Source organism: Magnolia sinica, chromosome 18 (assembly GCF_029962835.1).
Source record: "Magnolia sinica isolate HGM2019 chromosome 18, MsV1, whole genome shotgun sequence".
NCBI classification, from domain to species: domain Eukaryota; kingdom Viridiplantae; phylum Streptophyta; class Magnoliopsida; order Magnoliales; family Magnoliaceae; genus Magnolia; species Magnolia sinica.
This window is the reverse complement of record NC_080590.1, coordinates 66977194-66993749: the sequence shown is the minus strand read 5'-3', so window position 1 is coordinate 66993749 and position 16556 is coordinate 66977194. Positions and strand designations below refer to the sequence as shown.

The window sequence follows — 16556 nt, the reverse complement described above, 5'->3', positions numbered from 1 at the left end:
ATTTCAGTAAATTACTTTCGGTTTAGGTTTGTTGAGATTGCCCAGAAATCTCATCGATTTCAGGAGTGATAAGCCCGTGAAAATCACTTAAGATTTTGTTATGATAAGCCTATGAAAATCATAAAAATTGTAAGAGGTTGTTGAGGTTAACTTGTGAAATTTTTGAAAATAGTGGAAAGCCAAAATTACATGAAGTAGTAATTTTGGGAGTGGAGTAGGTGTGTGTTAAACACCGAACCACTATAACTCTATGTGTATCGTGATAATTGATAATCTTATTCTTGTTTTCATCTTGAAATATTGATATCAAGGACATCGTGAAATAATTTTTTACAATTTTTTACAATTGATAATCCAATATAATTTTTTACAATTTTTTAATCCTATACCCGACTTAACCAATTTTTTACAATCAATTTCACGATGTCTTTGATATCAATATTTCAAGATAAAAACAAGAATAAGATTATCAATCATGAAAATACACACAGAGTTATAGGACTCAACCAATTTTTTACAATCAATTGCAGAAAATAAATTCACAACAACAATTAATATTAAAATCTTAGTTTCAATTGAGTTGTAGGACAACCTTCACATAAAATCTTAGGTAGGACAACCTTATTTCACGATGTCCTTTATATCAATATTTCAAGATAAAAACAAGAATAAGATTATCAATCATCACAATACACACAGAGTTATAGGACTTAACCAATTTTTTACAATCAATTGCAGAAAATAAATTCACAACAAGAATTAAGTCCTATACCCCCCTAAAGGACATCTATAGCTCAACTTACACAGGTCTCAACGAGATCTGAATTCCATATTAGAGTGTAATGTGGGCAGCAACAGAAGAGAACGTGAACCAGTTGCTCATGCAATGTCCATTTTCCACATTAATTAGGTGTACCATATTTTCACTAGTAGGAACAAGGGAGTAATGACAAGATCCATTGTTGTCTTTTTGGAGTTTTGACCATTATGGTCATTTCTGATGATATGAAGCATTATTTGATTGTGATTCATTGGTCTACATCGAAAGAACACAAAAATAAAAAGGATATCCCAAGAAAATGGATTTTTTAAAAAAAATCATGGGTTTCTGGAATGATGATGATTTCTTCAACACCTAATATCAAAGATTGCCACATGTGAAACCCAAAGATTTATTTAGTCGGAAGGTGATTGTTTGGATGTGGGGAAAGTCTCTGACAGAAATTCAGAACTTCAAGACTTTCTTGGGTTTGGATTTTAGGAAAGAGGTGGAAGGAGCTTACAAGTGGAAACTCCATGCAACAAAATATCAGTCAGTGTTCAAAATATAGGTATCGCATTACGTATTGCACCCTTGGGATACAAATACGTATCAGTTATCGCACGGGATATATCATCTGTATCAGATAATTTATCACACTTTTTGGAAAACATTGGAAAACATTGGGAAATTGGTTGAATTTTTCAATGAAACCAGGGATTGTTAAAAAAGACCTTAATACACACCTTAAATCATAACATCTCAAAAAAATGCACATAATAGGTTACCTTTGTATAGGGTCTTAAGCCATGCGTTGTCTAACAAACCTAATCTCCCCAAATCAGGCTACCTACACTCGAATGTCAAAATTAGAGTGCATGTGATGATCATTTCATCAAACACTCCTAAATACTTTGAAATTTTTCTCAATTGACAACTGGTTGAAGGAAATTTTGAAAAAAAAAATGTCTTTATTATTATTTTTTAAAATTAAAAATATTTTTTATTTTTCAAATTTTAGAAAAAAGTTAACAAATCAGTAGATCGGGCCTCATACATGCTTGATTTCATGTTTCGAGTTGCAACATTGCAAGCAGTTTGGGAGAAATTGGGGAAATTTCAAATTTTTCCCAACTTCCCCCACATCGGGCCACCTACACTCAAATCGGGAAATTAGAGTATCTGTGATGATCATTTCATCAAATACTTCTAAATACTTTCAAATTGCACTTGTTGGTCGCTAGTTGAAGGGAAATTTCGAAAAAAAAAAAAAAAAATCTAATATTTTTTTTTTAATTAAAAAATAATTTTATTTTTTGAAATTTGATCAAAAGTTAACAAATCAATAGATTAAGGCTTATACATGCTTAATTTCATGTTTGGAGTGCAACATTGCAAGCAATTTGGGAGAAATCGGGGAAATTTTCTTTTCCCAATTTCCCCTAAATCAGTCCACTTACATCAAATCTCGAAATCGAATGTTGAAATCCTTAATTTTCCAAGCAAAACGTGAAGAATCAAAGATTTCTTATCATTTCTCAATCATTTTATATGATTAAAAAAAGAAGAAGATCAAAACGCAAAATTACTGACCCAATGAAAAACGGCCCCAAATGCAAGAAAATCTTGATTTTGATTTCAGATGTGGGTTTTTCTCCTAAATCCAATCAAAGGATAGACCAAAATCCACCCGCTAACAGCTTAGAAGAGAGAAATCTACAGAAGAATGGGAAAAAAATCGATTTTTGGTGTTTTTACCAAGGGCAGCGTACATTTCCTGTGAAGTATCAACCATATCTATTGCTATCGACAAATATTGTCAATACATAATAAAAACTTTTACAAAACAACAGCGATACCTCACAATATCAACAATACTTACCAATACATTACGAGATCCAGCAGTATTATCATCGATATTCAAGAATCTGGGCTTTTCTTTGTTACTACCCATTGATTTCGTATCGCTGACATGCGACATCAATAGTATCGGCCAATATTATTGATATTGCAAACTGTGACAGTAGTAAAGTGTTTCTTTCTAAAACGGAGAACTGCATTTTCCATCCCAATTTTTTTCCAAGTTCCTGAAAATCTGTTTCAGAGGGAGTATTAGTCAAGCCTGAATATGACATACAGGGTGTCTCAGACCAATATGCAACTAGATCAAGAAAGACACTAATTGCAAAATGAAATTCTACACACCAGATTGGATGTTCAAAGGACACACAAGTGTGGGCAGATCCACATGCCGTGAGTCAAAAGAAGCAAAGACAGAGATCTCGATACTAGTCTTGCACTAGAAATCACACAACTGCTCCCCAAAACTGCCACTGTATAGAAACAAAGAAAAATAGCGTGAATCTGTCCTATTACGCATGGTTTGTGCCTTATTTACAAAGGCATACAAGGTTACTTCTCTGAAAAGATCTCTAACAAAATCTAGAGTTCTGAAAAATAAGAAATCCTTGCTTGAAATGATCTCCAAGATAACCTAGATTTATGAAATATGAAAACCTATAAAAAGGAAATCCTACAATATACTTTCCAAACATAGAAACAATAAAAAGGAAACTGGAAATAACAAAAAAGGAGACTGCTCCTTCAGTAGGCTACCACATATGACTAAGTGGGTGGCCTCTTCTTGTGCACACGTGTGGAGCATACATGTGGGAGATGGGGTGCAATTGTATCAATCCCAACTTGGCTTCGTCAAGTTAATGGAAATTTACTCTTCATAGAGCTCTAGGATGAGACACTTAAGAGGCTCTTTGCTCCTCCTCCCTTCTCTCTCCATCACACATGTGGTCAACATTGTGGACGGCTTTCATCTCTCTCACGTCCATAGCCCTCTAATGTTGGTGTGTGAAGGCTTTTCAAGGGCTTCCCTTCACCGGGGATAGATCAAAGAAAGATCTTCTTTCAAGATTGGCATCAGGCAGATAGACAACTAAAGAATCCAATCAAAAGGTACCTTAATTGGAGTCTTTTGGAAATTTGATATCATCTAGATAGGAAGTAGATCCTTATTACATTATTAAAATTGGTTTTGGAAAAAAGTTTTATGCTTCTATCTTTAAAAAATTAAAAAAATAATAAAAAAAAAAAATTAAAAAAAAAAACAACATGTTCACCCTCATTGTTCTCAAACCGGACATCCATCCGGTCAAATCTTTCCAAAATTTGTTCGAGTTCTGATAATACATCATCCTACCTTCCTCCCACCATCCTAGGACTATATTCTTATGGACATAAATAATGGGTAATACTATCACAGGGGTTTTCAAGGAGTCATAAAGGTCAGAAAACTAGGGATGTTAAGAAACTGTTATAGGTTGGCTGGACTAAGGATAGGGTTAGGAAACAGTTTGTATTGAGATTTGTTAATGAGGCTGAAGTATGGACTGATTGAAGCAGGATTCGGGAAGAACAATTGGCTGGGACATTGGCTGATTTAGAGACATGTTTATGGACTGGTCTGGGATTAATTTTTTTGGAAAATTTTAAGGCTGAAATCTGGGTCAGGTTATGGCTGAATTTGGGACAGATTTTGGCTACAATTTGAGACAGATTCTGGCTGCATTTTCAGACAGATTCAGGGACAGGCGCAAAATTTGAGACCTGGATGGAAGAGCTGGCATCTTTCCCTGGGGAAGAATTATGTTGATTAAGTCAGCATTGGCGAGTATGCCCTTTATATTACATGTCACAATTTCAATTTCCAGCTAGCATCCTCTGGTCTGTGGAAAGCAGTTCTCAATATGGAGCATGCTTTCAAAAGAGAGAGATCTTTTGTCCCTGGAGATGGCAATAGGGTCAGGTTTTGATTTGATAAACGGCGTGGGGACAATACACTTTGCTCAAATATCCTTAGCTTGTTTACGCACGGTTGAGGAGAACAGTAAATTCTTGCAGGTCACAAGCTCAAAGGGGGATAATGTGGTTTGGGCCCCAAGATTGATCTGACTAACAAAAGAGCAAGGATTTTATTCGCCTCATGGACCACATTCAGCATGTTAACATCTTGCAAGCTAATGCAAATAAATGGGTGTTGGCAGCTTCTCTGTTAAGCTACTCAATTATTGTTGGGACTTGGGAACTCGGAACCATCAGCCAGGGATCCAATTTCTCATGCATATGGAAGTGCAAGTCTAGCTTTGGCTTTAGTTTGGTTTGTGGAAAGAAAAAGCTGCTTACAATCAATAGTCTAAAAAAAGAAGGCTCTCTATTACTAACGTCTATTCCTTATGCCATAGAGATGAGGAATCAGTGAAACACCTTTTGTTCATTGCCCTTTCACCTCTATTGTATGCGGGAGCCTCTTTAGCTCAAGGAAGATGTCCATGTGATGTTTATCCCTGCTTACATTATGAATGATCTGGGGGGAGCAAAACAATTGGACCTATTGATACAAGTCATGCCAAACAGATGAGGTAGTGGTTAAAGTGAAGAGGTTGATCTTAGATTGGGCCATTGCCACCAAGGTTATTGGGGATCATTTTTGTGTGTGTGGGTGTGTGTGTGTTTTTTAGTTTTTTTTTTTTTTTTTTTTTTTTGGGGGGAGTTAATCAATCGAGAGACCTAGAATTAGACAGGACATGGATTATCTAGGGTCAGCCTGATGGGGACATCTCGCACACATTAGGGGTGCACATCGAACCGGTAGAACCGTGTAACCGGACTGGAACCGTTGGATCGGTCCGGTTCTAGACAGCACCGGTTCCGGTTCCGGTTCCAAAATTTCGAGAACGGTTGGATACAGATCAGTTCCGGTTTAAGGCCCTGTAGAACCGAATCGTGACCCAAACCGTCGATCCGAACCTTTATTTTAAAACAAAAAAAAAAAAAAAAAAAAAAAACCTAAATATCCAATCTCTCTAGCCCGACTACTATGCTGCCGCCCCTGCCCTGCCCCTGCCCTCTCTCTCGCTGACAGCTGCCCCCCCCCCCCCCCCCTCCCTCTCTCTCTCTCTCACCGTGAGTGGATTCTTCCAATTTCCTCTCTCAGTAATCTTCATGTCATGGCCCACCTTTTTCAACATTGGCAGAAAATAAATCGTTGTGAATACCACAATTTCACATGCATCGGATGTTTATTGGATATCTAATGAAACGAGGCTAATGCTCTTGATTCGGTATCTACAGACGTATGCTGAATTGAAGAAAGAGGTGGATTTGTTGTTGTTGGAGAAGTCCAACTTGAAGAAGGTCTGTTTGATTTTGTAGCTTCTCTTTTGCTCTGTAATACTGGGTTTGGTTTTTATGATGATGAGGTTTGTAATTGTTGGGGTCAAACAGGAGTTTGAAAGTCTTGATAATGCTTGCAAAGATCTGAAGGTGAAAATTGAGGGCTTGAAGAAACTGCAGGTAACCCAGAACCGTGGAACCGATCCCGAACCGAACTATTTTTCACAGTCCGGTTCTGGTTCGATTCTAGGGTGCTAACGGTCCTGTTCCAGTTCCAAAAATTGTAGAACCGTTAGGAACGGTTCGGTTCCGGTTTCACCCCATAACCAGACCGAACCGACCTGTGTGCAGCCCCCCCCCCCCCCCAAGGAGGAGGGCCCCACCATCGATCTTGATCGATGACGACGTCCAAGGGGGACCCCCTAGCTAGGGGATTGTGTTTTAGTTCCTTGAAGTGGACCCAATCGTCATGTGAATCCTACCATGGGATCTCATGATCGTGGCCCACCATTCGAGATGATCTAGTACTATGAGTTTTGCTTATTATTGTTATTAGGAATAGCATGGACAGTTTAAATTGCTTTAATTAGTTGTTATTTTTTTATTACTTCATCTCCAAGTAATAGGGTACGCACATGGCGCGAGTTTTGGGGTATACGATTTTATTATAAATAGGCACCCCTTGTAGTCTTTTTTCTCTTTGAAGATTGAATAAAATTTCTGCATTTTTCTGCTCCTCTCTGAGTTGTGAAGCCTAATTGCTCTCCCTTCTTTGAAGGACTAACTACCGTGGTGCGAAGCCACATCCATCTCAAATCACCCCCATCTCCTACCATCCATGTTCTTTATCTCCTACAGCCATCCCCTCATCAAACCCACCCACGTTTACAGCTAATATTTCCCCTATAGCAGATTTCCAGAATCTAGCCATACAGGAAGGCTGGAACTTCGGCAGAGCACCGTGCACAAACCAGACATTCGATCGGCATAAAACTTGGCACAAAGGTGGACCTCCCCTGGCCGACCAGCACCTAGCTGGCTGCTTTCAGATTCGTGGGCCCCACACACATGCGGGCAGGATCCCACGCACGTGCGTCAGGCCTGGGCCGCTGTCCACACATGTGGATCATCTTGGGTTCGTTTCTCTCTTCTATTTCACTCCTCTCTCGCTTTATTTCCCTAACCCTAATCCTAAATAATCTTAAATCCCAAGTCCTATTCCACTTTTGTAAACCCTAGGTTTTCCCGATTTGAAACATGTGAATCCCTTAGATTAGGAAGTAATCCTTTGCATGTGTGGATGAATTTACTCTCCTTTGAGCATTGTTTAGTTTATAATTTTTAATTGATCCAACCCTAACATGTGTAGGCTTGGACCCGCATAGATTCCCCTTGTTGAATGCTTAACTTTTATGTGGAATGTGGAATTTTTTGTGATTGTTTTAAAATTAGTGTGATCTAAAGCCTGAAATCTTTCATATCATATTTCATTTTCATGTCCTGCATCAAATTTGGTATAAGAGCTTAGGGTTCTTATAGGGGAATGCATTGCATGTTTGGGGTTTAGTCTACTCACGTTTATTTTGCATTAAATTTCATCATATAGGGTTGTTTAGGACCCCTCATTCACAACATAGACTGCTGAATTTTCTACTATCAAAAATTCCCAAATTTTCATTGTTGAATTTTCTGTTAACAAACTGTTTGGACAGTTATGTTGCTGGAATTTTAGGAGCGTTGCGTAGTTTCCCTCATATAGAGTCCTATAGGATCATTTAGTCTCATTTAGACGCATATAGTTGTGTAGAGGGTCTCTAAGTTGAGTTAGTAGTTGTATGCCCACACGTACGGGTCATGGTTTTGGCTTGCACCCTACACTAAACATGGAGCAATTGCAAGAGCCAATGAACAAAATGACCCAGCAGTTTGATTCTTTGGGTAAGCGCTTAGAACAATGTATTGACCAACGTTTTGAACAGCTTGATGTGCGCATAACCCAACTAGAGACCTCCGCCAGGGCAAACCCCACCATTGGGGAAGATGTCCAATCTCAGGCAGGTAGTCAGGAGGATAGACCAAGGAATGGAGGTGGCCCAGGAATCGGTCATGGGCACACACCCCTGCACCCACCCCATGAGGGACATCAAGACCACTATGACCCCGATGCGCAACTTCTCAAAGGAGTTAGAGTAAATGCTCCCAAGTTTGATGGTCACTTAGACCCAAAAGCTTTCTAGATTAGTTGGCAGACATGGACTATTATTTTGAGTTGTATGACATGTACGGCCTTGTGGCTAGAGAGAGTGCACTAGAGGCTAGTGTAGAGTTACCCACTGAGGCCATTCCGATAGTGGATGAGTTTCATGATGTCTTTCCTAATGATCTACTGAATGAGTTTCCCCCTATGAGGGATATACAGCACACCAAGATGTGGGACACCGTACTACCTATAACCGAGTTTGCGTTTAATAGTTATATCGATAGGTCCACAGGTCTAAGTCCTTTTGAAGTCGTTACTGGTTATAAACCTAGGAAACCTATTGATCTTGTCCCTATGTCACTGTCTCATAGGCCATCAGAGTCTGCAGAGTCTTTTGCGCATCACATTCACTCATTGCATCAAAAAATCAGGCGAAAGATTACAACTAGTAATGAACATTACAAAATTTCTGGAGACCATCATAAACGATTCAAGGAATTCAATGTAGGGGACTCTGTGATGGTCCGCATCAGGCCAGAGCGGTACCGTCAGGGAGTTATTCGTAAATTACACGCGTGTAGCGCTGGACCATTCAAAATTATAAAACGAAACAGTCTTAATGCGTATGTGGTAGATCTTCCACCTTCCATGGGAATTAGTTCCACATTCAATATGGAGGATCTGATTGCATTTCAGGGGACCACTGACACATTGTCCGGCCTTTCACCTAACCATCCTAATTCCTCAGACCTTTCCCTTGATCTATGGACCCCTCCCGACCCATCTTCTCAGCCTCTACCTCCCATACCTACCCTTCTCACACCCAGAGAAGAGATAGAGAATATTTTGGACAATCAGATAGTATCGACATCGGACGGCGGATTTCAAAAGTTCTTGGTCAAGTGGAAGTCACGCCCAGCTTCAAACAGTACGTGACTCACTGAGGAGGAGCTTCAGAGACTTGATCCTAACATCTCGAAGCAATTCAGGAGTTTTGTTTCGCCAATGGCGAAACCTTCGCAGCCGGGGAGAATTGATGGGGACATCTCGCGCACACGCGCGCCCCCCTATGCACGTACTTAAGGAGGGCCCCACCATCGATCTAGATCGATGTCGACGTCCAAGGGGGACCCCCTAGCTAGGGGACTGTTTTGGTTCCTTGGGGTGGACTCGATCGTCATGTGAATCCTACCATGGGATCTCATGATCGTGGCCCACTATTCGAGATGATCTAGTACTTTGGGTTTTGCTTATTATTGTTATTAGGAATATCATGGACGATTTAGATTGCTTTGATTAGTTGTTATTTTTAATTACTTCGTCTCCAAGTAATAGGGTGCGCACATGGCGCGAGTTTTGGAGTATAGGATTTTATTATAAATAGGCACCCCTTGTAGTCTTTTCTTTCATTGAAAATTGAATAAAATTTCTGCATTTTCCTGCTCCTCTCTAAGTTGTGAAGCCTAATTGGGCGCAAAACCCTCCCTTCTTCGAAGGGCTAACTACCGTGGTGCAAAACCACATCCATCCCAAATCGTCCACATCTCCTACCATCCATATTCCTCATCTCCTACAGTCATCCCCTCATCAAATCCACCCACGTTTGCAACTAATCTTTCCCCTACAACAGATTTCCAGAATCTGGCCCTACAGGAGGGCTGAAACTTCGATGGAACACCGTGCACAAACCAGACATCCAATCGGCGTGAAACGTAGCATGAAGGTGGACCTCCCCTGGCCGACCAACACCTAGCTGACTGATTTCAGATTCATGGCCCCACACACGTGTGGGCAGGATCCCACGCATGTGCGTCGGCTCGGGCCGCTGTCCACATGTGTGGATCATCTTGGGTTTGTTTCTCTTTTTTATTTCACTCATCTCTCGCCTTATTTCCCTAACCTAAACCTATATAATTCTAAATCCCAAGTCCTATTCCACTTTTGCAAACCCTAGGTTTTCCCAATTTGAAACATGTGAATCCCTTGGATTAGGACGTAATCATTTGCATGTGTGGATGAATTTACTCTCCTTCGAGCATTGTTTAGTCTATAATTTTTAATTGATCCAGCTCTAACATGTGTAGGGTTGGACCCGCATAGATTCCCCTTGTTGAATGCTTGACTTCTATGTAGGATGTGGAATTTTTTGTGATTGTTTTAAAATTAGTTTGATCTAAAGCCTGAAATCTTGCATAGCATATTTAATTTTCATGTCCTGCATCACAGCCTTTCTTGTTGGGGGGCTCATTCAGCATTGTATCTTACATGATGCCATATCATCTTCTTGTATAGTATTTGTTCTCCAATAAAATCGTGTTGTTCTTCAAAAAATAAAAAAATAAAAATTGAGACCTAGAATTAGACAGGGCATGGACTATCTAGGGTCAACCTTTCTGGGTTGGATTACGGTTGAGAATAGATAAGTTATGGGGCTGTTGGGGGCCAGATTTGGTTTTGAATAGCACTATGGATTGCCTTGGAACTTGTTTAAATGCAACCTTATGGGCTGTTTTGAGCTGGAAGTACAGGTTTAAGTAAGGGGTTAATGGACTTTGGATGCGAGGTTTGGGTTGGCTGATAGAGGGAGTTTAAGACAGATTTTGGCAAAGAAGAGGGAGGGAGAGACTCTCTCAGGAGCAGAACTTGCTCTAATATCAAAATTATGCAACTAGATCAAGAAAGATCCGAATTACAAGATGAAGTTCTACGCACCAAATTGAAGGTTAAAATCACATAAAACTGTGGGAAGTTCCACAAGGTGCGAGTAGAAAGAAGAAGCAAAGACCATGAGCAGGTTCAATAGCCCTCGAACCTTGCACTAAAGATCATACAACTCCCCAATACTACTAACATAAAGAAATAAAGATTTTATTTTATTTTCGGCTCAAAGAAAAATAGTATCGATTTGTCCTATTACATATGGTCTATGCCTTATTTATAAAGAGAGGCATACAAGGTTTCCGTTCTTGAAAAAATCTCTAGCATGATATAGAGTTTCAAAAATATGAAATCCGTGCTGGAAAAAATCTCTAGCATAATCTAGATTTACAAAATAAGACCTATCAAAATAACCCTAACAATGTATTTTCCTAGCATAGTCAAACAATAAAAAGGAAACTACTCCTTCAGTAGGCTGCTAGGTATGATCAACAAGGTACCCATCTGGGCCCCTTCTTGCACACAAGTTGGAGCATGCACGTGTGGGATGGGATGCGACTACATTAATTCCCCTCAACTTGAAAGGACTCGGTTCCATTGAGTTAATGGCCATCTACTCCTTATAGAGCTTGAGTGTGCACTTGAAATCGTTAGCTGAAACCCACGTGTTGTCTAATCTCGGGCGACCTCCTCTACCCTCCTTGACATGTGGACACTATTTGATCACCCATCACATTTCAATAAATTAACACAGTACTTTGGGGATTTGGATAGCTTGCTTTTTTGTGCTCTCATCTCCATGTTCGAGATAAACTGTAAGGTCTTCCACATTAAAAATAGGGTTGATCTTCATTTTCGGATTAAAGCTCAAGCATGCACTATCACCTAGCTTCTTCATAACAAGATAAGAACCCACCTTTCAGGAGTTGAGCTTGTTATACGTTCTTGCTAAGAATCTCTCAGGTTCAAGGCACACCATTACCTCACCTCATTATTGAAGTTGTTGGAAGCTCCACCAAACATTTGCATGCCCTTTGTCATTTCTATTATTAAGGGTTATCTCCAGCCCAACTTCCTCATGCATTTCCTTCAAATGCTATAAAAAAGCCTCAGTAACCTAGATTAGTCTAGTCGCAATAGGAAGTGGACCCAAATCAAGAGGCTGTCAAGTCTATATTATCAATTACCATAAACATGAATATCAAATGAGCTACTTTCCACTCCACTTTATTGAGTCACATACAAATCTTGTATTTTAATCTCCCAAATAGGCCTAGATATAGTCGAAAATGAGTTCTTAGCCTTACTTAAAATGAAGAAAATGCACCCAAAAAATTGTGAGGAAAAGGTGGGGAAAAAAAAAAAAAAAAAGACAACTTCTAGTAGGCATATCGTTTGCAGGGTGATAAGTAGCGTGTATCGATACAAATATGGCCAATACGCTTACTAATTTTTGAAGCAAACTATTTCACTCATGTAATGCAAGGGCATTTTCACACCAGGCTCGAGTGGGGTGGCCTGTGTGAAACGGGGGCACACTTGGGGCGGGCAATCTGTGTGAGGCGGGTGGCTCATTGGGGAGAGACCCATGTGAAGTGGGCACATGTGAAGTAGGGCCCATGAGGGGGTTCAACCAAGGGCCTGACTTAGGCTATGAGATAAAGGGATCGATTCGTCACGCTCTATTGGTTCAAGCTTTTAGAGAAAGTGGTTAGTTGTCCTGCATCGAAAGTGGTATCAGAGCAAGAGGTCTCATGTTCGAGACTCCTCACCAAGGGTGATTAATGCAGGGGCATTTTCATATCGAGCTCAAGTGAGGTGGCCTGTGTGAAGCGGGGGCACACTCGGGATGGACGGCTCGTGTGAGGTGCGTGGTTTGTGTGAGGCGAGACCCATGTGAATTGGGGCCCACGAGGGGGGTTCGGACAAGGGCTTGACCTGGGCTATGAGATGAAGGGATTGATTCACCACACTCTATCAATTCAAGCTTTTGGCCCGTGTGAGGCGGGGGGCTCGTGTGAGGCGAGACCCATGTGAAGTGGGGGTCACGAGGGGGAGGTCGGCAGGGGGAGGTCGGCCGAGGGCCTAACCCATGTGAAGTGGGGCTTGGGCTATGAGATAAAGGGATGGACTCGCCATACTCTATCAGTTCAAGCTTTTAGAGCAAGTGGTTAGTTGTCCTGCATCATCATGCCATGTATCGAGTATTTATAATTTTGTATTAACCGTTGAAATTTAAATACCAACAAGGAGATACGTAATACCCCAACAATCTTATCAACGCATGTACGACTTTCCCAATACCCAAACAATTACAAACAACAACTCTTTGTTAATGACTCTGTGTACATATGTAAACTCTTTCCATGAGTGAGACATTGCTCACAATAAGGAAGAAATATATAAGACGGATGGCAAAACCTCCTAGGTTAGGCTCACTTAAAGATTTCTATTTTTTTTAGAGAGATTAGGCTCACTTAAAGATCAATGAGGTACTTTTTAGAGATCATTGGGGTGATTTGAAACTTCTCCATTCCAATCCATCATTAGGCATTAAAGAGAGTTGTTAGGTTTGCAAAAGAGTAAATGATCTTGTCCAATTGGTTTTTTTTTTTTTTTTTTGAAAGATAAGAGACTTAATTAAAAGGGGGCTACAGAAAAATCCCCCCAGCAAAAACAAACAAGCAAAAGAAAGGGGAGAGAAAAAGAAAAGAGGAAGCAAACTAACAGAACTAGTAGAGAAGAGGGGCAGAAACAAAGGCTACACCCCAGACTCAACCCTGGCAGCCAACCCAATTACGGCACTCAATCCCTGAAAAGAATCAACACTTTGGAGCAACCGTTGCAGAAGACATACTAAGATTCCTGAAGATTCGGTTATTTCTCTCCGCCCAAACCACCCAAAATACAGCAAGCAACAAACAATGTCACTTCCTCGTCCAATTGGTTGAGGTCTTGGATTGTTAGGTGAGGCGAAGATTCCTTAAATATTAGTTGGGCAATGTTGTTGATGCAGGCAAAGATTCATTCTAATTAGAGAATGGATAACCATTCATCAACAAAGATGTCTTCAATACAACCAGCCTGCCTCACCATGGCATCTCTGATCAAAGGTGTAGGTCCCACAAGCGATCCGATCAGATTAGGGGGCCTTGCTGGCACTCCAGTTGGATTATAGACTTGCATTTCTCATCCATACATATGCACAGATTAGCCTAGTTACAAAAGGTTAGTCCCCTATTCTATTCAAGTTAAGTTTCCTTATTTTCAATAGGAATCTCTTTCATAAAGCTAAAACCACAAGAGTCATGGTTAAAAAAGGAAAGAGTTTTACGAAGACCTATATGTATAAGGTCATGCCCATGACTCCAGTCGTGGTTATTTTGGTGATTAAAAAAATCTTTCGTTTTCCAAAAGTTGGTGATGAATTAAGTATTGTGGTGTTATCTCTCAACATAAATAGACAAGTGCTGTGGTGAGTGATGCTTCATAAACTAGTGGTGGGATGCCCTAGTTCTATCCTTTCTAGTGTTGTGATGCCCTAGTTCTATCCTTTCTAGTGGTGAGATGCCCTAGAAACAGTTGAAATCTCATTCAACAGATCTTTGTTTTCCTTTTGTAAACTATTGCGATTACATGGAGGCATTCCAAAGTGACTTTCATTCACAAATTTGCTATGCATCATCTAGAAGTGATTTCTTCTTTTTTTTTCTATCTTATTCCTTAGACTGAAAAGGAAGGAGATAAAGGAATTCGGAATCCTGATTTTCAATGATAAAGGAGAGTGAAGTGGAAGCCACTAGGGGTGCAACTCTGGCGGGTTGGGTCAAGTTGAGGGTCAACCCAAGCCCAACCCAACAGGTCAACCCGAGCCTACCCAACCTTAAGAGGACCGAACCTGCAACCTGACCTGACCCAAATTCCAACATGAGGTGCCCAACCCGAAGTCTTCTATACTCAAACTAACCCTACCCAAATACATGTGATTATTCCCAACCCAGCCTCACCCCTCCTGAATTTACTCAACCTGAAGCCAACCCAAATTCAAATCAGGTTGGCATTTTTCAACCCAGACTCAATTGTGTCAATCAGGTTTGAGTTGACATGAACCCGAGTTGCAGCCCTAGAAGCCACCAGACTGATGTATTCATATTTGTTCATAATTGCATTCATCCTAATTGAGAAATCAAGAAAAGGTTTGTCCAAAAAAAAAGGTAGGACTTTCTGGAGTTCATGTTGGAGATTTCGAGTGGGATGCTTTCATTAATCCATGGTATAAAACATCAGCGCCAGTTGCAGCATATGCAGGCTAGAGGTACAGCTTGGGAGGATTGAGGGTAAACCTGAGCCCAACCTGACCTCAAGAGGACCCAACCCACAACCAGACTCTACCCAAAATCCAACACGAGGTGCACAACCCAAAGTCCTCTATGCTCAACCTGACCCAACGCAACCTGATCCAAGTAGATGTGATTATTCCGAAACTGACCAAATTTGCTCAACCTGAATCCAACCAGAATTCAAATAGGGTTGGCGTTTTTCAACACAAAACCAACCCAACACGAGGACCTTGACGACCTGACCCAAACTCAGGTTGAATCCAAGTTGCAGCCCTAGTACAGGCATGCAAATCCAGGGGAGCAAAAGACGTGCTTTTTTTTTTTTTTTTTTTTGAGAAGATGATCGACATCATCTAGAAGTTGCTGATCAAAATGGTTTCATATATGAGATACTGTTTCATATAAAGAATGTACTACATATCGTTTCTATGTTTTTTTTTTCCAAATACCTTATAACAATGCATGCAACCCCTCAATTGAAAAGTGTCAAAATTCGAGCTTTTGCAAAGGACGAGAAGAGATAAAAGAGAAGAAGAAGATACTCAAAGGGAGGAGGGGCGGCGGAGCGGGAACAGCATCAAAAGGGATCGTGATCTTGTTCAGCCGATTGGACAACTCTCCAAAACCCAAACGAATGTTCCACGCCTTGGGCAAGCGGGGATGCCAGAGCTCCCCAACAGCAACCAGCTGGATGAGGCATGTCCAGAGCAAAATGCAGGAACAGATACGGATAAGCCAGACCTGCAGACGACTCCTACGTAGGAGCATCGGAGAGAACAATTTATCGCATTTCAGCCCGAACACCTCAGATCTGACCTCCATTTCCCGTTTCTTCCCGCCTCATTCGACACTGATGTTGAAAAATAACAATGACGATATCTCTTATTTGAAAGAACCTTCTCAGGAACCATAACCATAGAAGATTCCGTTATCCCTTTCGCCTCGATTCAGGATTTCTGGAAATTCGCCTCCTCCGACTGGGGATTGGGGATCGCTCTTAAAACCTATCGAGTGGAGAATATGAGAGAAATAACCCTGGAAATGAAGACTGCATCTGCCCTCTCTCTCTCTCTCTCTCGCCTTTGATTCCTTCTAACAAGAACTGGAAATGGGAGTTCTCATTCTCCGATCCTTTACAAGGCTTTGTGGGATGAAAGCCTGACCTGCAAAAACGGGCAAACGAGTCCTACGAAAAAAATGCAGTCCTAACTCCAGAATTCTTCCTGGAAGTTTTCCAATGTGCATACACGTGTGCAATAATGCTCATGCACGCGCCGCACATGTTACAACATGGTCTAATGGGTCCCAGATCCAATCCATCCATCGGAATGGGCCACCACTACATTAATGCTTTTTGCCAAGAATCAGGGAAGCCGAGACTCTGTGGGCCCACCGTGGTGTGTGGGTTTTA

General features: G+C 40.8%; 1 protein-coding gene across 1 annotated transcript in view; it reads right to left on the bottom strand.

Moving 5' to 3' along the window:
• The window catches only part of LOC131234003 (rhamnogalacturonan I rhamnosyltransferase 1-like), a 29262-nt gene extending 12912 nt beyond the window's left edge, over nt 1-16350 (bottom strand). The window contains exon 1 of the mRNA XM_058230947.1: nt 15688-16350. Coding sequence (XP_058086930.1) covers nt 15688-15967 — 280 coding nt within the window. The 5' untranslated portion in view covers nt 15968-16350. The remainder of the gene's footprint in view (nt 1-15687) is intronic.
• Nucleotides 16351-16556: the final 206 nt, after the last annotated feature.